At 52.5% G+C, this 24,347-nt stretch overlaps 6 protein-coding genes; 2 read left to right on the top strand and 4 right to left on the bottom strand.

Annotated features, from left to right (window-relative positions):
• Positions 1 to 430: 430 nt before the first annotated feature.
• Positions 431 to 2,053, bottom strand: RCC_08736 (uncharacterized protein; the record flags this gene model as incomplete). The annotated part of the gene is made up of 1 exon (XM_023773982.1): positions 431 to 2,053. One exon carries the CDS (start codon positions 2,051 to 2,053, stop codon positions 431 to 433), a length of 1,623 nt encoding a protein of 540 aa, XP_023629750.1.
• A 2,516-nt stretch (positions 2,054 to 4,569) lies between these two features.
• Positions 4,570 to 5,049, top strand: RCC_08735 (uncharacterized protein; the record flags this gene model as incomplete). The annotated part of the gene is made up of 1 exon (XM_023773981.1): positions 4,570 to 5,049. One exon carries the CDS (start codon positions 4,570 to 4,572, stop codon positions 5,047 to 5,049), a length of 480 nt encoding a protein of 159 aa, XP_023629749.1.
• A 1,120-nt stretch (positions 5,050 to 6,169) lies between these two features.
• RCC_08734 (uncharacterized protein) lies at positions 6,170 to 7,147 on the bottom strand (the record flags this gene model as incomplete). The annotated part of the gene is made up of 1 exon (XM_023773980.1): positions 6,170 to 7,147. One exon carries the CDS (start codon positions 7,145 to 7,147, stop codon positions 6,170 to 6,172), a length of 978 nt encoding a protein of 325 aa, XP_023629748.1.
• A 1,015-nt stretch (positions 7,148 to 8,162) lies between these two features.
• On the bottom strand, positions 8,163 to 8,549 carry RCC_08733 (uncharacterized protein; the record flags this gene model as incomplete). The annotated part of the gene is made up of 1 exon (XM_023773979.1): positions 8,163 to 8,549. The coding sequence occupies one exon, from the start codon at positions 8,547 to 8,549 to the stop codon at positions 8,163 to 8,165; it is 387 nt and encodes a 128-aa protein (XP_023629747.1).
• Positions 8,550 to 11,321: 2,772 nt separating this feature from the next.
• RCC_08732 (uncharacterized protein) lies at positions 11,322 to 12,033 on the top strand (the record flags this gene model as incomplete). XM_023773978.1 has 3 exons in its annotated part: positions 11,322 to 11,545; positions 11,608 to 11,683; positions 11,863 to 12,033. The coding sequence occupies 3 exons, from the start codon at positions 11,322 to 11,324 to the stop codon at positions 12,031 to 12,033; spliced, it is 471 nt and encodes a 156-aa protein (XP_023629746.1).
• Positions 12,034 to 17,349: 5,316 nt separating this feature from the next.
• Positions 17,350 to 18,994, bottom strand: RCC_08731 (uncharacterized protein; the record flags this gene model as incomplete). XM_023773977.1 is given in 7 exon segments in its annotated part: positions 17,350 to 17,473; positions 17,491 to 17,641; positions 17,697 to 17,906; positions 17,968 to 18,029; positions 18,092 to 18,221; positions 18,408 to 18,787; positions 18,987 to 18,994. 7 exon segments carry the CDS (start codon positions 18,992 to 18,994, stop codon positions 17,350 to 17,352), a joined length of 1,065 nt encoding a protein of 354 aa, XP_023629745.1.
• Between the last annotated feature and the right edge of the window lie 5,353 nt (positions 18,995 to 24,347).

Here is a 24,347-nt window from a genome sequence, read left to right as displayed (position 1 = left end):
TGCGTTCGCTGCGATGGGGGTGTTCGGTGTGCGTTGTGTTGCGGAGCTCTTGGCTCGGACTGTGAATGGAACAAAGCACAGATCGCGGTCCGCTTTCGAAGCTTCTTTGTAGCGATCGAATTACCTTTATTTTTTGTGCGTCTTTCCTGTTGACGTCCCAAGCAGAGTTCGATGGAACGTTTAAAGTCATACTGTGGTACAGGTTAAGGTTCTGAAAAGCTGGAGAAAAAGCTTGTTGATACGTGTCAGTCACATTATGGAAGCCGCCGGAAAGCGGCCATGCATTAAAATTATCCAATTTAATGTCTACCCAAACGCCTTTGCAGAGGCAGTGCTCTGATTCAGTGATTTTCAGTGTCGCAATAGACACCCTACCCGACTCCCGATCCCGCGCAGTCCTCCAACCAATTCTCTTTCCCAGATCACCCATTCACAAAATCGAGGATGTCATGTAGACAGAGACCATCAGCAGGCAGACGAGAACCACCCACATCCAGAACTGCCCCGAAACATTGCTCGACGGCCCATTGACCACCGGCATCTTCTTCGCGGAAACCTTCATAACCGCTGCCGTCTCCATCATGTGAGCCAGTGACTCAATTCGCAGCTCAGTCTTGGCTTCCTTCATGGGTGACCCAAGTCTCACAATGAGGACGGATTCGCCTGGGGTGTCCGTCGGAGACTGTCCAGCGATGTCGAGTTGGCTGAGGTCTCTCACAGCAGCATCGCTCGAAGCGTCCAATAGTACGACGATGGTTGGCTTGGTCGTCGTTTTCTTCAAGGAGACGGTGAAGGAGATGCCGAGGTTTGCAAAAGAGCGGTACTTTCGCTCACCCTTGCGCTTCTTCTCTCCGTCTGCGACTTCGACCATATCGAAATTCGGCATTACTTGATGCGCAGCGGATGGGATGCGCGCGGGAGAGGTTTGGACCGGGACATCTCGGTCGGAAGTTGACGGAAGACTCGCGCATAGCTCCGTCACAGGCACTGACTCCGCAGTGTCATCTGAGATGCTCGCAAAGGAAACTTCTTCCTCCCTTTCCGAGCCTTGCTGGACGGTATCGCTCGCCACTGACAGCTCCTCCAGCGCAGCATTGACTTCGGCAGCGCAGATGCTCTCGGCTTCGTCGACGGGGCTCTCCACGACAGTCTCTTCCAAGCAAGCGAAGGAGTTTCTCAGTTCCAGAACGGTGGCAGCACCCTTCATCTTGGTAGTTCGTGGCATAGTGTCAGCGAACTTGGAGGAGCGATCCAGATCACCCGTGTTGGCAACCAACTTGCCCATCTGCGGAGCTGGTCGGGTTGCGGGAGCAGCAAGCGTCGTGACTGTCACCCCATCCCGGCTCATCCGAACGGGAGCACGTGCCTTGCGAACGATCTGATACCTCTCGCTGTAATCAGAGGACGATGTCTCCCCCTTCCAGTTGATGTACTCGAAATGGTACTTCGGTGGAGTGGCCGGTGTGGGTGCTGGTGGCGGTGGAGAGAATTGCGGTAAGGTCCGGATTGTGTCTTCATCCGAGTCCGATCCGCTGTCGTCCTCGGATGGCTCGTCGTCATCCTCGCTCTCGGTGGACTTGGGAGCTTCCTCTGCCACACTCTCCGTCCGTGGCGAGTCGACGGGCTCCACCTGGTTGGTACGACCAGAGTTGAGGAGCTGCGCATTGCGACCGTGAGACTCAAAGTCGGCAATGTAGTTGTCGAGGCGATCAGCAAAGACATTGTTGCTGACATCAAATCTGTTATCCTCAGGGCGACTGGGTTGTCCCTCAAAAAGTGCGCGGCGCGCGAGCTGCTCAATTGCCGTCAAGAGGTATGTCATGGAGGGCTTCAAGAAGGCATGCTGGGAAAAATCGATGCCCGGTCGACCCCGGGAAAATCTGGCGAAGCACAAGTCGAAAAGGTCCTGTGCTGATTGTGTTGTGACACCCTTGGATGCGCAGTGCGCGATGTCTGCGAAGATTCCGTTGGCGATCTGCTCGGCCGACGGCTCCGGCTCCAGGAGTGCAGCGCGCTCAAAGTCGTCGATGATGCTGGCAATCGACATGGCCATGATGCGCGATTGGTGAGAATGTCGGTTGGTTTTTTGGCGGTGTTGAGGTGTTGAGCTCGCTTGATTGGCGATGATTCGTTGGCGGAAGGCGGTGTGTTGCTGCGGCGAGCAAGGATGAAGTGTCGTTGCTGTGAGCAAGGAAGAAGTGTTGTTGGTGAATGATGGAAGAGTGGATGACGTTGTTGGTTCCGAGTTGGAAGATGTCTGAGGAAGAAGGTTGACGAGGTACTTAATCTCCGAAAAGTCGAGTGCGAAATCCACATCTGGTACGGAGTGAATTTGACTTTTGCATGTGCCAGAAACTTAATATTCACTCATGCCAAGTGGCTTTCTGGAGTTACTAGCGATACGGAGCCAGCCGTATACATGAGGACATCTGATATACTCTTGAAGGCAAAGAGTGAATATAGATGCATGAGTTGCCAGGCCAAAGCACTGGCTCGGTTGGTGGTGAGCTACATGGCTAGTTCTGGAGGAGGACGGTGGAGCGCGGATTGGGAAAAATTTAGCCTTCATGAGTAGCACCATGGCTCTTTGGTAAGTTTGACAAACGTGTCCTTTGCGTGTTGGAAATCCAGTCAAGCCGGACCGTAGATCTGGACATGGCCCTGGCTTCACAGTCCATCGCTGCGGGTGACCAACCTTCTCGGCTCTGTGGGAACTGACGAATGATATCTCACCGGCTGGAATACCTACTTGTCGACCACAGCTGAGACTTGGTGTCGTGGCTATCCGCAAGACTAATCTTCGGATGTTCCGGATCTGGTACATTCATGGAAGGGCAGAGCGGCCGCGAAGAAGTCTCATCAGTAGATATGCCACGATTCAACCCACCCATTGAATCCCCTTGGATGAAGTGCTTGCTTCGTGTGCGACAAGAGGAGTGGCCTGCACATCTTAATCAGCTGTCCAATGTGCAATGCGGTGGACTTCTTCAGCCGTGAGAAGGGACTCTCGACCATGAGCCTTGCGCAGCGCCATCGCCCGGGTGGTTGGCAGGCCGTGGACAAGGTGCTTGAAGCCAAACACAGGCCCGGGTATCCGCTTCTATCTCATTGAGAGAACCATCGCAATCGACATCTGCCTTTCGCCGGCGTGAGGCAAACTTGCTGCGGAGGAGATATCAAAGACGAATCCTGCTTTGCCACGCTGTCTGCTGCCGTATGTCCTACGTCTCTGTGTTGTTGTGCCATCTTCAAGTATCTCCCACGACCTGGCATGGACGACGTATACCTCTCCGAGACCCATGTATGACGCTGCTCTTCTTGTGGATTGCCGCTCCAATCCCGTATTGCTTTTGCGCTTGGCTCCGTAGCCTGCTGGTCATGATGTTGGCGTTGATTCGGACGGTCGGTATTCGTAGGGCTCGATACGCTGTCGATGGTGCTAAGGTGAGACGGGATGTTACGACAACCTGGAAGTTTTGCGCAAAGTCTTCGTCCAGCGGAAAGTGTGGAGGGCTTCACATGGTCAGCGCATCCTGCAACTTCAAGCCAGAACAGCCGGAAGAGGCGGCTTCACCGAGGAAGAACGCAGCAAATCACCACAATGACCATAAATAACATAGCTTACTCCCGACAGAGAAGCAACCTGAAGGCCAAAAGCATTTCGTACTCCGTTTATTAGTATCGCAGCCGGTCAGCGGCATTCCGGGAACAAGCAGTCGTGCTACATCAACCCTAACCCTAAGCAGATTCAGCGAGCAGCTCCAATCGGCAGCAACATGGTGACTCTGACGCAAGCACATTGCATTCAATCCACAGCGCATAATAAAATCTCAAAATGGCTACGAGTAGACAGCGGGAACCATCAAGTTTCCAGTTTTGCATCCAAGCTGAAAGCCCATGTTGTACCGATGGAAATTGCCAAATGCCATAGCCAACAAACGCACACATTAAGACAACGAGTAGTTCCACGAACCTCGATACACTCGTATCTTCAGATCCGGATACTGCGTATCCAAGTCCACTTTTGATCCTTGCCAGCCCCATCAATCACGTCCCGCTTTGCGTGTTCCAGACACGACCACCGCGAAAGCAATCAGCTCATCCAACTCCGTGGTTTCCATCGCCACCCTAACCCTCACCTTTAACCTGCTCGCAGAGTGGATGGTTGGTATCTCCCAAGTCGCCGTCGGCAATACGGTCTGCACAGCGGAGGGTTCCGTCAAACTCAACTACGAAGCACTGCTGTGGCTCATACCTCCGCTTGAGCGCTTACAGCCTCGTTGATAAAGTCCTCGACGAAGAGTGGCTTCTTCGCTCCACCGCTCTTCGAGGCCTTGTTCCGCGAAAGACGGTATTGCATAGGAACGCCGCGAGCAGCGTTGTAGTACTTCTGTCTTGACTTGCCAGTCGGGAGGCGCTTGAGGAGAGAAGGGTTGAGCGTGTGATGCGAATGTGAGGAGGAATCGTGCGACCGTCAGAGTATGGCTCGCCCGACCGATTCTTGTTCTTGGGTACCGCTGCTGGACTCGTTGCAGGGCAAGCAACCTAGTGCCCTGAGCTCGAGGCGTCATGAACACTCCAATCCCGTTCCGCCTTGGTGTCCCCAAGAAGCAGTCGGAGACCATCGAGCAGGTCGATGCTCGTCAAGAGAAGGATGTGCACCAGGTGACTGCCCGTGCGAACGCCCTGCTGCCTGTGGACGACGACTTGGCCACCGCAATGGAGAACTCCCTCGCCCCCGGAGGTTCGAACCCTGTCGTTCCATCCTCCAACGTCGACCTATCTTTCAGCATGCCGCCGCCGCCTGCGCCTGTGGTTCCGCAGTCTTGCGTGCCGTCGCCACTTGTTCCTCGCCAGAGACCTCTTGCTCCAGTGGAGCCGTTCCCTGCGTTCGCGGCTGCCGCCGAGGTACAGGATCCCACGCACCAGGAGCTTCGCCGCCGTTTCCGGCAGTACGGTTGCAACGATCAGGACGAACCTTACTGGGATGAAATGATGCACAAAATCATTGCATCCGATGGCCAGAGGGCCCGCAACTACATCGTGTAGCTCGCCGCGGTTGAGCTTGGTGGCGAAGTGTCGTTGTCGGAAGCCGCGGAAGTTTCAAGAGTAACGGAGGCAGTGGAACTGCCGAAGGATTCTGCCCTGACTTTTCACGGGCTTCCAACGCTTCAAGTTGTCGAAAAGATGCTGCAGATCTCTCATCTCAAGCCCTCGTTCGGGTGTCCGGCCGCCAAATATCTTGTACGCATTGAGAACATATCGCTGGATGACGAGTCTCACTGCAAATCAAGCCAATGTAAGAGCAAGTGCGCCGAAGTATACTTGCGCGAAGAATTACCGGCGCTGGCCAGCAATAGACCGATGTGTATAGGCGTGTAGAATGACGAGACACATTCTGGTCTTCGCTTCCCATTCCATTTGCTCGTCGATGTCCCTGGAGGAATGGGTGCTGTATTTCGCCAATGATTTGTCCCTCCTCCGCTTCCAACTTGCTGCAGATCCTCAGACGTGTGTGCGCCATGCCCGCTGGCATCTTGTTGTCTGACATGTTGGTCATATAGTACCAAGACTTGAACTCTTGATGATAGTCGGATAAGGCCGCATGTATTCCTGCTGCGATTCGTTCGATCTTTTTCGTGTTCGGCTTTTTGAGAAGGAACGCTCGCAAACGCTCATGATCGATTTTCAATTGCGTTGAGAGYAATCCGGCCGGACGATATCGCCAGGCATAGAAGAAACGAAGTAGAAAGCTCTTGCAGTTGGACGAAAGATTGAGTATACAACGAGCAAGGCACGATTAAGCCAACTATGGAACGTCCCGAGCGGGCCGCCAAGCCCCACTTCTCCACACGCGAACTTGTCACATGAAAGAACCGGCAACTCGAGCGCTACCACATTTTCGAGAAAGAAGAAGAGACAATGTTTGCAGTGGAAGTCAACTTCGGATCGCTGGACGCATAATAGCTTGAAAACAATTTTGGATATATGGTTTGCTACGGACAGGAGGTTTGCCTCAACCCGAATTGCCATCTCCAACATCTAAGCAGGCTCAACAAAGACCGCATGTATGCCAGGGTGTGGTAGCCTTATGGTATGCAGTTGAGCTCGGGGAAGAAGACTTGYTCGCTTGTGTKCTCACAGTGCCGCACCATATAGCTTGCAGTAGTCAGTCGAACATGCTCTCGCTCGCCGTAGCTGGATTGACGACGGGATACGCACTTCCGCTTCCATCATCTTGGCCCTCGGTCTGCTCCGATCCGTCATTAACAGCCTCCTTGTTCAGCGCCATCTTCTCCGCAGCATCCACCAACCTCGCGTACTCAACAGCATCCACCTCGCCCTCACAAACAACACACTCCTCCCCACCCTTCATCACCAATCGAACTCCCTCCTCCACCTTCTCAACCCGCACAATATCCTCCCCAAAAACCACCCTATCCGCGCTCTCAATCTCCCACAACCTCTGCGAAGCACAAACAACATAGTACTCCTCGACCTTCTTCTCCGCAACCGCCATCGCAGCCTCAAGCACCCCATCTCCAACATCCTCCACTCGATCCGCCTTCTCCATCGCAACCTCGGACTTCCTATCCCTACTAGCCTGATACGCCCCCAAGAACCCACAAAGCTGCACGAGATTCTCAATGTCGTATTTGACTGGTGCTCTTCGTCTAATCTGCGCGATCCACTCCTCGAGGTTGTCAACGACGCGCTGGTATTGAATGGCGTAGACGTCGAGCAGAGCGGCGTAAGCTTCGCTTTCAGACTCTTGGAGACCGGAAAGCGTCATCTCGGCGGCGGGAGCGATGGTGCGGTTCTCCTTGTAGGCTTGCGCGACGTTGATGCGGGCGAGGAGGGGAATTTGCGCGCAGAGGACGCTGGCATCTGGTTCGTTGGTGACGGGAGGGGGGAACATTTCGTCTCCGTCTCCGTCAGAGGAGGTGGAGGAGGAGTCGAGGGTTTCGATGGTGATGTAGTAGGAGTGACCTTCGCGGAGTGGGAGGAGCTTGTGTTTTGAGCCGATTTTTGATCGTTGGGATGATGTTTGGGAGGAGAAGTAGACGGAATGGGTGTTTGGAGAAAGTTCGAGTTGGGGCGGCTGGATTTGGCCTAGTGAGTCCGGGGTCACGAACGTCAGGGACATGGCTGCTGGAAATCACGAGCGAGATGACGAGGGCTGGCAAGAAGTGTCTAATCGATAGAGTAGGAAAGAGGCTGTACAACCCGAGAAGAGTCACGAATATATTGAATTGTGAAACGCTTGCTACGAGACAAAGACAAGAGCTGGCAAACCTGACATGCATGTTATACTTTATGGCGAGATCTCCTGCTTTGTGCTGCACATTGCCGCTACAAGGACCAGTGCAGTAACAAACCCAGAGCGACCGCTAGYTACTACCACACTCACTCGATCCAATGCACGGCCACTCATTCATTGTGCGTAGGTCAAGATGGCAGCGGGCCAGCAGCCAACTGTATGGAATACCTCCCCCAACAAGGCGGGAAGATCAGATCAGGCGCACTTTCAAACACCGGTACGCTATTCCATACTTCATCTTCCCCGGGCTACAGTCATTCGTAGCCTGCTTGTACAGACCCGGATGCTTTGCTCACACCCTCGTAGCGCCTTGATCCAAGCAAGGTCGACGACACACTGCTTTCAACATCCTATGTCGAAGCGCTTCCATACCAGTTTAAAAGACTACCTGTAGTCTCACAGCGGAGAAAGTCTCCATCACAACACGGTGGGGTGTACACGCTCACGAAAACATCCAGATTCAGCAGCAGACCCACGGCATTGTTCATTGTAACTCAATTTGGTCATCACTTGCTGAACGTCGAACTGGCTGCATCTGACCGACCTCTCCAGTGAACCATATCCCTTTGCTGGCAGCCGGAGAAGGCGTTCATCATGTGAGTCGCCGCCGGCTAAATCCATCTTTGTGAGCGAAGGTCCATGACCGTAATGCCTTACATTCATCTTTTTGGATGGTCCTTCAGGGATGCGCAAGAGCTGTCTGGCACAGGACGGGGTCGATGACCGTGATAGTTTGGGAACCTGGTGGCTCAAAAGGTGTTTATCCAAATTCTACATCACTTTCGCGCGATTTCACTCCGGCGCCCTGTGTCTTGCGGTACTTTCCAGTCCGAATCGGTGCCTACGCTATCCGTGTCCGAAAGGAAGACTCGTCTGTTTCCAACTTCCATGCCYTTGTTGAGGAGTGCTCAGAGAACCCAGGCTCAGCATCCTTGTGGACTGACTCGATGTATCCGCGTGGCGAAGAACGCGAACCATGAGAGCGAGGTCCACCCTTGACAAGCGGAAGGTAATGCCCAGCCGCACGTTCGATAGCCACTGACATATGATATTCGAATCGAGTCCTCCTCCACCAGTTCTTCCACCCTTCTTTCGTCACACCCAAAGCATCACACACCTTTCCCTTGCGTCCCCACGGTCTGTTCGATGTCGATATTGGTTGATCTTGAGGATCGGCGTTGGTAGGAACGACTGGACTACTGCTGTCGGAGATGAGGATTGCAGACATCTTCTGCTTGACCGTGATGGTGTCTGCTGCCGATGTTCGCTGCCGCTGAGGACGCGCGCTGCTGCGCGTTGACGGACTGGCGGGTTACACGCTGCGCTTAGGAGCATTGGAGTGGCGATCCAGATGCCGGCGATATCTCACTGCAGGGGCCGCGCGATGGTGACAGACGTGTTGAATGCGATCGCGGAGGCGGGTGTTTTATAACAAGAGTCAGGCCGCTGGCGGCTATGCTCTTCATATATCCACCGCTCTTTCGGTATGTTCGGTCCTCTCTCGCTTCCGCCCTCGGACGCGTGGCAATCATCCTGGAGTACTGTTGGTCTCGCAGCGTCCTCTCAGCGACTTGTGAATGTAGACGGCGCACGTGAGACTACTTTGGTGTTGGCGTTCTCGGTCGCTATCGTACAAGCGGCAAGTCGTTCATGACCGCAGGGCGATGGGGTATGCTTGAGGTTCTGCACTTCAGCTCAGTGGAAACATCATTCCAATGCTGCCAGATATGAGAGGATGAAGTCGAATGTTACTGACCGCCGTAATCAGCCTGACGACGCGTGAGTGGCGACCAATCGCCAGTACCTCCCTGCCATTGTTCCGCTCGTTGAATAAATCGTAGATGTATCAGCCTCCTCCGGCCTGCAGTGGCGGACATTTGAGACATGGAGACCCGACTTGGGTGGGAAGTGGAGGGAGAAGCATCCACGTGGAGTCTTTTGAGAATGGCAGGCATGAGCGGAGCAGTATGCTCACGGCACTGACGAWTCGGCGACCGACCGGTGCTGGCGCTGTCCATGTCCCTTCCGTCTTCGTTCCCTAGAATGCTCACCTTTTTTTCTTCGCGGCGCATTCCCCATTAGTCACTTTTTCGTAGGTTTGAACCTCTTTCCAACGCAGTATCCTCATTTACCACGCTTTCGTCAGTCTCCGTCGTCATCAGGTTCTGGCCGTGGCAAGAGAGCGGTCCTGCTTAAGTCGGCTGCTCCGATCGAGTCCTCGTCTTCGTTGTCTTGTGCTATATCTTCCAAAGCTCGGAACGTGGGTGCCGCGCTGTCCATGATGGCCACGAAGTTGTCCATCGAGAGGGATCTCGGAGCTTGGTTCCAGCGTTCGGAGCTCTTAGATGTAATCAAGACCAGTGGCGGTCCCAGATGTCGTTGGTATTGTCCGCCGCGGCGGCGCAATCGGAATCATATCGTCCGGGTGTTTGTGTTGATTCAGGTCAAAGTCGAGGTGGATGTTTCTCAGAATGTGTCGATCTCTCCTCCAATATCTCGCTCATTGAATCAATTGTAGAGGGATGAGCTTCCTGTTGCCTACCGTTGCGGATCTGTGCAGATGAGGGAGGTAATATGGGGCCGGAGATGAGGGAGGAGAAGGTGGGTGGCGGCGCTAATGATGGCAGATCGGGCGCTATTTGCGGGAGGAGAAGCATGTTCAGCGCGGCGATGGAGACATGCTCGTTCATATCTCGCCGTTGGCAAGGCCGATGGCGTGGAGAAGGAAGAGTAGGATGAGCGGGATGAGCGGTGCCATGCTATCCGGTATGATTACCTCCAGCTCCATCTACACCTCCAAGTTCACCACGGCCTCGGTAGACATGCGGCGTGATCTGGTGAGGGTGTTGAAGATCATGGCGTCGAGGGAGTTGTTGATGGCTGCCCAGTTGATGGATTGTTGTACAGGAAAAGGTATAGATGAAGGTGAAAGAAGCAATGGGAAAGGAAAGGAGTTCAGGCAAAAGCAGAAATTCCAGGACGAAACCAACCGCCTAAATCTCACCTAAGGCACAATTTCGGCGCCTAATTCTTTCACGCAGATAAATCCCCGGAGATCTCCAATCTCCATGCTTTGTACACCCTGCGGGGATTTCCTYCCTCCTTGGCCGAGTGGTGTGAATTTGTGTGATCAAACTCGTAAGTCGTCCGTTCGATCCCCTCCCCCGTTTCCCCATGTGCAACGTGTTCCTTCCCGCTTCCTAACAGCGAGCTATGCCGACAAAGAAAGACATCATCCGATGGTCGTTTCACTACCCCCGGACTCAACCGAGTCGCGGGGGTAGAGCTTTTGTCTTTTGGATGGAGGATGTTTGGGACGGGGAGGGGCTTCTTTTTTGGGCTGGGCCCCAGGTTCTACGTCTTACTTTGGCGGTGGATTTGGGTGCTGCAGAGCTCATCTTACCATCGCTGCCTTGTTCTACGTATACTATGGAAGGAGAGGGTGTTGTGGTCCCGTCAAAGTCAGGCCCATCAGTGGCAATGGAGCCAAGGTCAACGATTCCCTGGCGAAGTAGGCCCTACTCTCAATGTGACCATTCTTTTTGCCAAAATACCACACCAGTTGACGCGTTTCATTTCCACGACCGCCATTTTCCTCCTATAATATTGCCACCATGATGCAATGGAAGGCCTTCATCACTCATCCCTTCACACTCACCATGGTCAATTATAGACGTGTTGTGGATGAACAATGATTTTTGCAAGATGCTGCATGGCTTCACACGCTGCTGCCGTGTTTTCAAAAAAACCGAGGACTTGAGGATTTGTGGAGACGCGTCTGGCTGCTGTCAATCACCATTGGATTCCACCCCCGAGAACAACACCACTTCGCATGCTCAGCTAGCGAACTCACCAGGATGCCCTCAAGAGCTTCATGGCACTCTTGGAAAGTAGCGATGCGCTGAACAAGCACTGCACATCTCGTAGGGCGGAATAATGCCTGCTACAGCTTTGCCTGGACGTGGGCTGTCGATCGACGACGACGACGGCCTCATCCGCCATGCTCTCCGGGCGCGTCAACTCTACCGCTTGCTACAAACGAGGCCTACCGCAGCTCCATAAAGAGAACCCCCGCACGCCGGCTCCAGCAAGAACGTTGTTTCCGTATAGCAGAGCGCCGACAGCAGTGATGCTCCGACGACGGCTGTGGCACGGTCTTATCGAGCAGACCATCATCAACAAGGATGATAACATGATACTCTACGCCGTCGTCAATCAGAACAGGTTGGCGCATGTCCTTCTCMGGTACCACGACCTAGCAGAGCTGAGGATCCTTCTCAAAGCAGAGCACACGGCCTCACCACGACGCTTTCGCAACGGTTCAAGATCAATCAAAGGGAGGAGGATAACGGAGATACAGCTGTAAGATTCAAGATCCAAGATCAACTGACTTGCCGGTTCGGCGAGATACCCACGGTAAGCGCGAGGCAACTTCGAAGGGAAAGTGGCGACGACAGCCTTCATCTCCAAATCCCCCAAAGGCAGGCGACGAAACACTGACCTACGGACATCGACTCGGAAGCACACCTTTTACGTGACAGATAGCATCGAATATGCTGGTGCACGGTGGCCATACTCTACGAAGCCACTTTGCGCGCTACGCGTCGGTGGCGAACGCACAACCGCTTGAAGATCAGAAGCACGCGGACAAGGRTGGCAAGAAGATATCGGTGGGAGATACCGAGGAGGTCCAAACCAACAAGGGGAATTGACGCAAGAGAGGCGAGTGCTGCTGGGCAGCAGCCTTCCTCGATGTCTTACGTCCTCGCTTACGGCCCCGCCCGTTTCTCCACACTGGATCAGAGACTCCCACCGTCAGCGCCGGAGAGGATCATCACCAAAACAAGTAGACTGTGTTGATGCGCGCCAAAGGACTTGAGAGCCATGCTAGCTTTCTGCAGGGCTGGTCAGTCCCGGAGCGGCAGAAGGTCATCTACAGCACCAAGCCAGTCTAGCGCTTTGCACCTCTACTGGGTAATCTCCTATCCTTTTTCGATGGCACTGGAGTTTACCTGCACGGTCCTCACAGTGCGAATGATTGCCYCCATCATGGCTCTTCGCCACGTCGAGGATGCAGAGCAGCGAATGCCACTTGTTGCCCATGCGCTTCGACCCACCTGCCTTGACATACACGGCATGTCTCTGCAGTACGATAGGTTTCAGCTGTGTTTGAAAACATCATAGTTAAAGAATCCAGCGAACAGTCAGGCAGCCCAGGTCAGTCCGCTCGCTGAAGCAACGTCTATCGGAGACTACAAGATCCCATTTGCAAACCTGCCGGAGGGACACAGTCCAGCAATTGCCATAAATCTGTTCGCAGTATCTGCAGGTAACGTCCCGGGTATCAACTAAGACCCAATCACTTCGTCAGGTCAAGTCCTCAATCGAAAGCAACTACACACCATAATTGAGCCGGCGGAGAACACTGCACGTGTCTTCGAACCGGCTTGATGCTCCTTGCCGTCTTCTGCGGCGTCCATGCAAAGCTACACAAGGACAACAAGTCTTTCCGGTACAAGCGTCAATACCTCCGAGCTTCCCAGCGTCTAATAAGTGCTACATGGATACAACGACGGCAACGTGATTGAATGCACTGGCAAGAGAGCTTCTAGCTTTGACCGGATCTGTTGGGCAAAGTACAAGACTGTCAAGTAGCCTCCGTCAAGCATTGGCCAGCATGCAGGAGAGGAAATCAGGATCAGCCAGAGTGTAGGAAATACACCCACCGTAGAGATGAATACACCTGCGAACAGGTGCTGTACCCTCATGATCCGCATGTCTTATGCAAACGACTTCTCGGTGAGAGGGATGCCGGCCTCGGACGATTCCCCAGCGGAATCGACTCGATTTGAGGCGTTTCTCAACGTGCGACTGACCACTGGCACTGATCTGAGACGGAGAATGGAGTGAGAGAATAGCTCGAGCAAATGGGACGCTGACTGGAGCGGGAGAAACTCCCTCCTGCAGTCAATTCATGGGGGTGGTAGAGTACCGCCGTCAGATATGCTACACTCAACACTTAGCGCTGCTAGGCTTCGCGAAGGACAAATCAATCGTCATCGTGTGTGAGTACCTGCCGTTACATCCTTTCACCCGACGCAATTACCCTGCTCCGCATGGATGCCTGGGAGAAGGGGTTTCTCGGACTTCCAACCATCGATGAGGGCATCAATAGTCCTACATATGGCCGATGAGTGTATGGATCTCAAGACGGAAAACGACACTCCGCACTCTGTGCAATCGATCCTTGACAATGGTACTGGAGAGTCCATCGACTAGACGATGCAGTGGAGAGTCCACCAGTCCGACACAGACCTGAAAGTCCATCTCCGACTGAATGCACCCCACAGGCTTTTCTAAAGATCTTCATAGGACTATTGATCAATACGTCTGCACATGCGTTCTTGCATCCACGAGCCTCATGAACGCTGATGAACTACGTTCAGTCAGCCAGTGTCGGGAGGTCAAGACCGTCAACGGAAAGTTTGTACGCACCGCGTGAGACTTACGAAACAGGACTAACAGGCATGACCTGACTGGAAAGCGCTACTGTCGRTCTTTCAAGCACAAGGATACTCCACGCCACACTTGATACGACGTCACATTTGCGGCTGCAACTACGTTGGAGCAGGACATAWGGACACAAAGTTATCACACACCCACTAGAAACTCATACGTGGCGAGGAAGGAAGTCTCTTTGATACAAGGGGCGACCGCAAAGTTAGAGCTCAGCATGAGCTGAACCGTTCAAAAATCGGCTTCCCTCGCCATGATAGAAGACATGGTGCCAGAGTAAGCAAAGAGGAACTACCGGCAAGCATGTTCTCCATCGAGTAGACGTTGTGGAGCACTTCATGGATTACCGTGAGACAGAGGTGACGCACTTCAAGGTGGGATCGTTCATTGAATGTTAAGATACTATCATATGGAACAGCTGTTGATTCTTGACTGACAATTCAGCAGTCGGCGGCACACAAATAGTCCTTCTTGAAGCCAAAACTCCCATTCTCTGTCTGGTAACGGAACTCCTGCAAAGACAACCATTGTCTTAGCAGCTAACGCCAAAGTCCACAAACCCGCGCATCATCCCKAGTATGAGTACCGCGGTGGAACAACGATACGATGCAGTTCCTCGTCTGTGAAATGGTTCACACGAGACACAGTATGTTCCGCCATCGCCCATCGATCCTCCGTCCCCGAAAGTTCCGCGCGGTGAATCACCAATTTCATCAGAACCCCAACGAGATCGCCCATCGTTGCGGCTCGAATCTCAGCATGGATACGGCATACCTCCTCCCGGTGCCTGTGAGAGATCCCAGAATGGCGGACGATGGTGTACGTGAGGGAGACTCTGTAGTCCTCCGCTCTCTGGTTTTGAGTGAGAGGCATCGAAGCCCAGGATTCGTTCAGATCGCTGTAGATCAGCTGGGCCTCTTCGATGTTCTGAATGACAAACTCGATACGGTCGTATTCGCGTTGCGAGAAGGGTGGGAGGTATGTTGTTTCGTTTGGAGTTTCAAACAACCGGGGAGGTCCTGTTGTGCGAAGTGGTTTTCAGGGCAATAAGTGGAGATTGATGCGAGCGAGAAGTCTCTCTGTCTTGCTCATCTTTCGTTGCCATTCTCTGATAAGGAAGTTGTTAATGTAGATCTCGGGGTTATTCACAGGTGAGTCTGTTCCAAGGTATATCATCTGGAGATGGAGACGCTTCGAGGCGCTGATGGTGCGGTTGAAGAGATGGCAGACGCGCTGTGCGCGGAGTAAGAGGTCGGGTGCTGGGAGATGTGAGAGGATGTTCTCCAGGAGTTCGATGGTTTGGAAGACTCTGCGGCAGGCTGGACCCGTATTTTTGGGTTTGGGACGACGTTTGCGTTGCAGGCGGTCAAGCATGCCGCGAATTTTACCATGTTTGCTATTGTTGTTATGAAAGAGTGTGGTTCACTGCGCGAGGACTGTTGTGCAGTTGTTGATTTGTAGTGGTTCCAGCGAAAATGAATTTAGGCTGGATTTGGATTGGTCGTAACTTTGAACAAAGAAAGTTTGAACGGCAGTGTAAGTCACTTTCAATCGGCGCGCTGCGTGAAAGTGGTACCAACAGAGTGTTGACAAGCGTGGTGTTGTATATATATGTTGCTCGTTCACCTCGACAATGCCATTCATCTGGCCTAGCAATGGCCAATCTATTGACAATGCCTTGTAAGCAGAACTCATTTCATTGTTCTTGCACACTGCTCGACTTTCCTCTTGCTCAACTCAGGCACAAGGACGATATGCAAGGGATGGCATAGGCCGCGATAAATTATTATCTTGAAATTACAAGTATCTTGTCGAAGTTCTCGATGCGACAGCTGCGGGAAGTGATGAACGATTATAGCAAAGTGTCTGTGTGATGATGAGCTATCCACCGTGGGAGACCTATATCCTTCTTATGTTCATATACTTTCGTAAGCTAACAACGGGTGAACGGACAAACAGGCCAAACATCGAACTACTTAGGAGGGCTTAGAAGGCACGCGGCATATCCTCGTACAGGGAGAGCAGATGGAATGCTTCCTGCATAGCCTCTCTGTGGAGTCACACTGTTCGTTGTACAGCAAGGTCGACGACAAGACTGCTGATGCTACTAGATTCAACTTCTTTCTCGTGCATCTTTTTAAAAACAATGAAGCAAGGACGACTTTGCAACGTTCCAAGGCGAAAATCGCCCTTGAGGTAGTTGTAGTTGGGCACAGCACGATACAAAGGCAAGAAGCATGAGTCACTTTGAGTTCCTCTGTTGCAGCGGACCAAAGCTCCGGATAGCATGCAGTGCTTACACTACGGGGCGACACGAGTAATAGGGGCAAGACTTTTAAAGATTCAAAATCAGATACCCCTTTGCTCTTTCGACATCAATTCAAGAACTACAGATGATTTATGTTTTCCCTTTCGATCGAACGGCGAAGTTGTGCAACCTCCAACCATATAGCTGCATGACTGTCAGCAATTCGCCCAATCAATCCAATCAGACGCAAAACATACCCGAGTCATCCTCCTCCCATTCCTCCGGAGTACACTTTCAGGCATAGCCTGTCGTCGCTTACCATGCGTGGGATCATGGAAAACCACCTTGGCATAGCTGTCCAGTAGATTCCTCATCTGAAACGCATATTTTGATCCATCTATGCACTGCGATGCCAAGCCAACTTCTCTCATCGCATCTCTGAAGTTTCTTCAGGTGAACTTCCCTGTTGACGCCTTGTTCCCTGGACCGGGTGCGAAGAGTCGTGAGATAACATCGTAGTTCTCTTGTCTCAGCGGGATACGTTTTGCCGAGCGTGGTGAGACATAGGTAGGAGAAGGAGGCATCCCTTGCTCGAAATACAAACTGAATGCATCCATGAAACCTACGCAGGCTCCGGTAGTTGCATCTATAGGCGGTGGTTTYGGTGATAGTTCCGTCTTCTTGCTCTTCCTCTTACCCTTTCTAACCCCAGCAGTAGAGACCGCTCCACTCTTATTGATTTACTCCTTGTTATACACGAACCCATGGGTAACTTCGCGGAGGCGAGCTGCCTTACGTCTTCGACCGTCCAACGCCGCAGTGAATTGTCTTTTATCTTTAATGCTCTCCATTTCCTGCTGATACTCCTCTCGGATCTCTTCGCTGAGGAACAGAGTTGCCATTCGGATCTCCCATGATGCGTCAATGACTGCGGGATCTTTTTCTTCCTTGTCCTGCGCGATATCTCCCCGGAAGACAGCGAGAATCTCTCGCCGAAACTCCAGAATATGCGTGCCGCGGTGGACTCCATCAGCCATTTAAAGTCTTGCTGCGCTCGCTGTGGCCCAGGAGTCCTCTCGCAGAACTTCTGCAACAGGGAACCTGCGGCGCCGTATCGTAAAACGCCCATGTTACTCAACTCTGCTAAACCATTGTGCTCGTCCGTGGGGAGATATTGAAATTGTCGATTGATCTGATATTCGGAGCTTGGCAATTCAATCACTCCTTGTAGACGATAGAACGCTTTCCGGATATGCGACGGGTCCTAAGTCTCTGGCCTGGCAGGACGAGCATTCTCGATAGGTTTCAAAAGCAAAGACATAGTCCACGTTTCTGTTATAGCTGCGGCCAGGGCTTCGTTGCCACCGGTCATATTCCGCGCGAAGTGCCTGTCGAGGGTAAGTACTGTTGACCAAAAATTTGAGAAGGAGTGTAWACGAACTCAAATAACACATTACATGCTCTATCCAGCACATTCAGCTCCACAACGTCAGGTTTTGGATTATATTCATGGTTCAAACGAGAGCGGGCCCAGAGCAATGGATCATTCTTGAACTCTATTCGTATGTCAGAAACAATGAGTTGAAATTGAAATTTTGATCAAAGACTCACCTGAGAGTTCCCATGGATGGTTGGACTTCATGGTGTTATTCTTTTGGAAGGGAATATGGCTCTGCATAACAGCTGCTCGAGGTAGTGCATATTTAACCTGATCCTCTATCATTGACTGTGCTCCACGATAGATGGTATCGTCCAAAGTAAACAAAGCAGCCACTTTATCTTCAGGGAGTGTGGGCAGTTCTAAGACATCGCTGGGCGAGTCTTCAATGACCTAGAGATGTTAGGATAAAGACATTCCTTCCATCCAACGTTCGTMACTCACCCTCATCAATGTCTCTGATCTTGTGACTATCAACTTCTAAGCCTGCGCCCGGCGGAAAGTTGCTATCCAGATGTCATGAGTGAGCGTTTGCCAGAGGATTCTCGTTGGAAGACTGCGATAGAACCTCAGATTGCGGAGGACCTTGACCGCAGTTTGAAGATGCTCAGGTTCGGCCTGCATCGCGCGCAGAGCATCCTCCGCGGCAGCCAAACGCTCGGTCCCTTTGTCGAGGAAGAGCTGGGATTTAAAGGCTCCTGTAGTACGAAAGAAAAAGCCATGAGACGGGACATCTTCGGAACTTCTGTCTCGCTATCCATTGTGTTCTCGTTGTCATGCTTGTTCGTCACTACCTTCATTCATATCAATCTCCAATTAGCGGAGGCCGTCTCCGATGGGTATGGCTTGGACTTCAGTCTCAATGCAACGGTGGAGTATCCTACCGAAAACGAGGCCAAGAATAGCTTGAAGATCACGCTGAGCCTTCATGACCCACGAAGCCCTGGGTATGGAGATGATTCTGCTAGCATGAGCAGCCGAAGCCGTCCAGTCCGTGACCTCGCCGTACTGGCTTTCGGTAACGTGGTCACTCAGCGGACTGACCCACTTCGCCACCATGATCGGCATCCCTCCCTTGACCGTGCCAAACTTCTTTGCAGAGGGCAAGTAGTTCGTGCTCGATGCTGCTGTTGTGGCTACGGCGGTTGTGTCGTGAATGTAACTCACCGTTGAATCTTCTTCGAAACTCGCTCCTGCATTTCCTTGATCGTTAGAGAGGGTACCCGTGATACCGATTGTCGGAGTATGTGATCCATCCTCAGGACTGCAGGCGCGGGTAGTAGCGTTTACTGATAATGAGATGAAGCTGTTGGCCTGGCGTATCGGTATTGAGATGCTTTCTGAAGACTTGCGCAAGATCTCGAGGAATCTGAACGGGAAGTTTAAGGCCAATGCAAACGATGACCCTCAAGAACCCGCGGGAGCCCCATCCAAAGCTTTTCAAAGCTTTCTAGCAGGCGTACTAGGCCATTGCTGCTGCGTCGTATGAGCTGAGACTCGCGCAGCTCGCGATGACAACTTCTCATTGCTCCTAGAAGTTGGTGGCGGCTCGCGATAGCGAGTCTTTGACCGCGACTCCTGCACAGCGTCCCATTCCGGAGCTCGACATGATTGAGTTGACTGCAGCTGAGGATCGAATGGCTAAGGGAAGCCGAAGTTCTTAGTGTCTCTGACCTTGTGCTCAAAGACTCGCAGCAGTGAAGCTCCTGTTCCCTTGCTGGCGCAGCTTCAAAATGTTGGCATGACAGTCCCTAATGCCGCGAACCTCAGACTTTGCCCCTTGGCCTTTTGAGCAAGGGACACAAATGCCGAGCGATCGAGCAAGTGTTCTGTGGTATGACATCACCTTGTTCAACCCACAGCTCCGCATGATCTTAGCGATATGCCGCCACCGCCTCCTTCTTTGGGTTCAGGAGCGGTTGCTCCTCCGAGAAACTTCTCCAACGATGGCATGTCAAGTCTTCGGCATAGTCAGCGGATGTCTCTCGACTCGAGTGCTGAGGGCGGGTCTTGGGGCAGTATCTTCGAATGTGCCATGACGACAAGATAAGATGGTCGGAGGCCGCGTTAAATTTGTTTATGAGCTCTTACGGATTCGAGGTTCCATCAAATCGCCTCCCTACACCAGAGACTTCTCACAGTGGATGACCTCCTCAAGGTACTGTTGACTCCTTCGTACCACAATTTCCTGCCCCGGAAGGCCAGCTCCTTCGACGAGAATGGCAGTAGTGCGTCCGATGATCTGAGTGGAGCCATCAACAGTGCCAGAAGATGACGGACTTCCTATCCTTCGTCGTGTAGACGGAAGCCGACCGCTGAGTTGTCGTGTAAACTACTTTCATATACACTTGCAGATGTTCCCGGCGCAACTCTTTCAACATCCACCCTTGCACCTACACCTGTGCCTGGTCAGCTGCACCGGCTAAACACTCCTTCGCGGCGCAGATTGAACGGCTGAAGAAGTGCGATGGTCACTGGGACGCTGTTCAGCCCAGATTCTTGCACTACGACATTCCTCACCCGTACAGAACGCGAAAGCTGGCTGCACCTAAGGACCGTGGAGTCGGAAAGGTGGTGGAAATGGCATGCAGCGCGTATCTCCCCATCAACCTGCAAGCTTCAGAGCCTGCAGCGATGGTTGTGGGACGGATCTTGTGTTCTCTATTGGTACAAAGGCGGCGTGGATCGGATCGTCCGTCGACCTCGGTCGAGAGGTACGAGGTTTTGAGGGAACAGCTGCGAATTGAGGAGGCTCAGGGATAGATAGTATCCGGATACGCTTCATCCTGACACTGGGAGAGGAGGGGGTGGAATCGCCGACACCATCGTGGAGATGAGCAAGATCAAGGTGATTTGGATTCATTGTAGGACTGTTTGGCACAGTGCGAGGTATGAGTATTCTACCTGGGACGTAGTCGGCTGAGACCGGTTAGTTTATTGCGACGTGACCATGTCGTTGGCGGGAGTGTCTCGCCTTGCCTCATTGTCCCCGCCCTCTGCACTGCCTCTGCGCTGCGATCTGCCTTCCCGACGATCTCTCTTTCGTTCGGCATGACATGCTTAAGCCCATGAGCAAGTGCATGAATTGTTGTTGCAAGGTCTTCCAGTCCACGCCATGTTGATTGAATGATCGCTGTGGCGGCCATTTTTCAAGTCGGAGAGATGAAATCTGCAGTACGGAGTCATCGATCTGCATGCCGCGCTTCTGGCTCCGCCTCCGGCCTCGAACCTTCATCAACCTGTCATCAACTCACCACAATATGGAATCATCATCTTCATCATCCCCATCATCCTTCCTTCCATCGACCACGACGTCGCGAATCCCGTCGGCTGCAACGCCACAAACGTTCGCGAGTCGCACCGTCGTGGCCGCCGCTGCCATCATCCACGCAAACCACTAAAACTGAGAAGTGTGAGCAACCTCAAGGCAAGTTGCGACCTCTCTGACTGTCGCACCACTCGCTTCACTGCTAACCAGTCACAGTATCCATATCATTCACTCCGGGCTGCCTGTATCTTCCTTTTTCAAGGATACGTTGGCCAGTCACCACGTTGACTTGGATCGATACGTCAGAATCAAGATCTCAGCACCAACAAATGCACATTGCCTCCTCCAGGCTTTTTTGGACCACTTGGAAGAGCAGGGAACCTGTGACGAGCTCTTCGCCGTCTCAAGCACAATCGCAGAATTACGGTGTTGCGGAGAATGCTTTGCGCGTAATTTTCATCGAAGCATGAGTCTCGTCACCCAGCTACGGAGCCTCAGCTAGGCCATCGACAAGACCGCGGAGCCGCAATACAGCATCCTTGCAGGCACTCGCAAACCAGAACGACCAATTGTCTTTGGCACCGAATGACCTTAGCGGAAGTCGTCAGACTTTACACGGCATTTCAAGCTATATTTTCATCGTTGCAGTGCTCAGCGGATTACTCGGTGCATAACATCCAGCTACAGCAGCTCCTGTTCTTCAGCCTTAGGCGAAGGCAGAGCGAAGAAGCGACTGGCGCAAGCTATCCACACGCAGCGGCATTACAAAACCCCATTCATCGCGACCAACCAGTGTTCTGCAGCAAGCTCTCTCAACATGGCCATGGAACCATGAAAGTTGGCGATCAATGTCAGTCCACTCAGCAACGGTGGCAAACAGAACTAGGTAGAGATCAGCTCTCAGACGATGTTTCCGCGAGTGGGGCAGCAGAGGATCGAGAGACGCTCAAGACGCAGTACACTCCATGGGACACAGGCTCCTCGAACCAAGAGAGAAGAGTCKTCAATGGTCAAGGAAGTACCGCATGACCCTCTCGAAGTCAGCTCCGGAGCAAGAGGACCATGCTTATGGCGGTTCGATCGATGCAAGCACATCATCCGAGCAACTCACCAATGTCAACAAGCACCGCACCATCAAGCAAATCAAAGAGGCCAACTAAAGCCATCCGAAACTCAACACCATCGTGACACCGACGACACCGAGGAGATGGGCATGACTACAGTGGCACCGAGCAAGACTCGTGTTTTGTCTCACAACGCAAAGCACTTCGTTGCGGTTGCAATCGTGAGTCAAGCGCGAGTCTTGTTGGGTATCACTGTCGCCATGCTCATTTTTTCGATGTCGTTGCTATCACGGTGGTGTTGAGCGTTGTATGGCTGCCTCTGCTTGATGGTGCAGAGTGTCGCTACGCGGGAGACAGCTGTTTGACAGAGTGCTTGGAGGACTCATTTGGCGTGGTGGATGAGCAATATCAGGAGGCATATGTGGTGTGCGGAAGTCTACACGGGTATTGACAGTGGAAGATGAGTCGGCCAAGAAAGACCTACAAAAGCATGAGGGCGTTGCCTGGAAAGGAGAGAGAGACAGAAAGGGCTGTAAAGCAGAATGAGCAAGCGGTGATGTATCAAGATAAACGATTCATCCCTCCTTGCCATATCTATGTTTGACATGTTTTACGCGTGCTTCGAAATCGTGTTCTTCATCTTATATCGCTCCCTTTAAATCCACAAACTTGACAGGTCGCCAGAGGGGAACTGCCTTGTTGCAGGTTGCTGAGAACATGATTGTTCAATGATGTGGTACATGGATTGGACGAAGATCCCGACTCGGGAGAATGACCGGGAGTCCTGGCGGAACCTGGAGTCACGCCAGCTACTATTTCCCAGACAGTGGTATCAACCCAACACTGTACAGCTTCAATCTCTCAGACGCTTGCTCAAGACCGATTCCGATTTTTTTCCCTCAGTTCTTCGGTCTACTGGAAGTCTCCTCCCGCCCAGCATCATCGTTCCGTGGAGACGCAGAACTACTATCCCAGAACTCCCCAGAGTTCGTTTCCCATTCTTCGATCGTCATTTTCTCCAACATCTGGGATTCTTTCCATCCCAAACCGCGTCAATCTCGCTAAGAGCTGGTGAGAGAACCTCGCCACTAGCCAGAGATGAGATACCGTGCTCCTGTACGCCTTCTCCACCTCCCGCAAAAATCTTGTTGTCCTTCTCTTTGCTTGCATCACAATCATGCGGACGTGTTTTTGTAGCTGCTCTACCGTAGCAGCGCCGAGTCTTGGCCAGTACTGCTTGGCGATATGCTTCATGACCCGAGTAACGAACAGACTACCTGGACGACCGGGACTGGCTGATCACTCAAGCTATCTGAGGATAATAACAATGGAGCACGTAGGAGTGTGCCTTCTGGTCTTTTTCCCGTCGGCTTCCCATCCAAGTTCATGGCAGGTTCACCGGCCTGCAGACAAAGACTGGGCCAGGAAAATTGAATCTTCGTTGTGAGAGTAAGTCAAGTTGGCTGTAACTTCCAAGGTATTGAAGCAGATTACAAGTGTGTCTTCGCGATTCGGTTATCTCCTTGCAAAGGTCTCGCGCAGACCGAGTGCTAGTCGCTCAAGATTCAAAGCGTCGATCAGTTTCTGATCGGAGGAATGCGGCAACCACTGGTCATACAATAGATCTGGTGAGTTGAATGGACGTCCAGCGTGATTGGAAGTGCTGTTGGGGTGTAGCAAGGGTGTGTTTCCCGCAAAAGCAGCCGTTCTTGAGCTGAGATGAGGAGAGGATTCCCAGATATGTTGGTATGGATCCCAGTACAGCTTTTGCAATCCAACTTGACAAGAAGGCGTAACAACTGCGCCTGATACTTTTAAGCATCATTTCCAGGCCATTCGAGCTCGAATATTGCTTCCACTACGGGCTTGCTGGTCTTTCCACGCGAGCTATGGTACTCCCCGTAGGGGAAGAGGAAAGTCAACTGCCCGATCGGACGCGTTTTGCGGATTAATTCGGGCGGCTCACCGTGCGGAACTCTGGACATCTCACCTCTTGCGAAGTGGCAAGTGCGATGGGAGGACTCCATGGTTAAGAAAGTTGAGTATCGCGCTGATGTATTCTCTCAGAATAGGGCAAGAAGACCTGTCGTACGCTAGCAGGTATAGAACTCTGCGAAGAGGGAACAGTCCACGGAGTCTTCAAGCAGGGGCATCTCATCCCATTCGGTTGAATGCAAGGTCCATACGTGCGTATCTGTCTGAATGTGAGCTCCTCACTTCAGCACTGGTCTGTCCCATCCAGGTCGGTACTCGGAAGTGGTCGCATTGCGGAGCGAGAGCTCGAGGGCTGCGCCGATCTTTGGCGTTGGATCTCGGTCGGGGTAGAGGTCTTCGTGTAGATGATCGCTGAGATTGATGCGGAAAGCGTTGTTCGTGGCAGGTATTCCCGACATTGTTCGTGCGAGTTCGTGTGGATATGGTGAGCGGTGTACATAGGTTAATGCGGTAGTAGGCGCTCGTGCTAAGGATCGAGGAGGAATGCTGCCGCCGCG

This window comes from Ramularia collo-cygni, assembly GCF_900074925.1.
Source record: "Ramularia collo-cygni strain URUG2 genome assembly, contig: RCC_scaffold15, whole genome shotgun sequence".
Lineage (NCBI taxonomy): Eukaryota > Fungi > Ascomycota > Dothideomycetes > Mycosphaerellales > Mycosphaerellaceae > Ramularia > Ramularia collo-cygni.
Note: the sequence above shows the minus strand (reverse complement) of the source record. Positions and strands in the feature narration are given on the sequence as shown.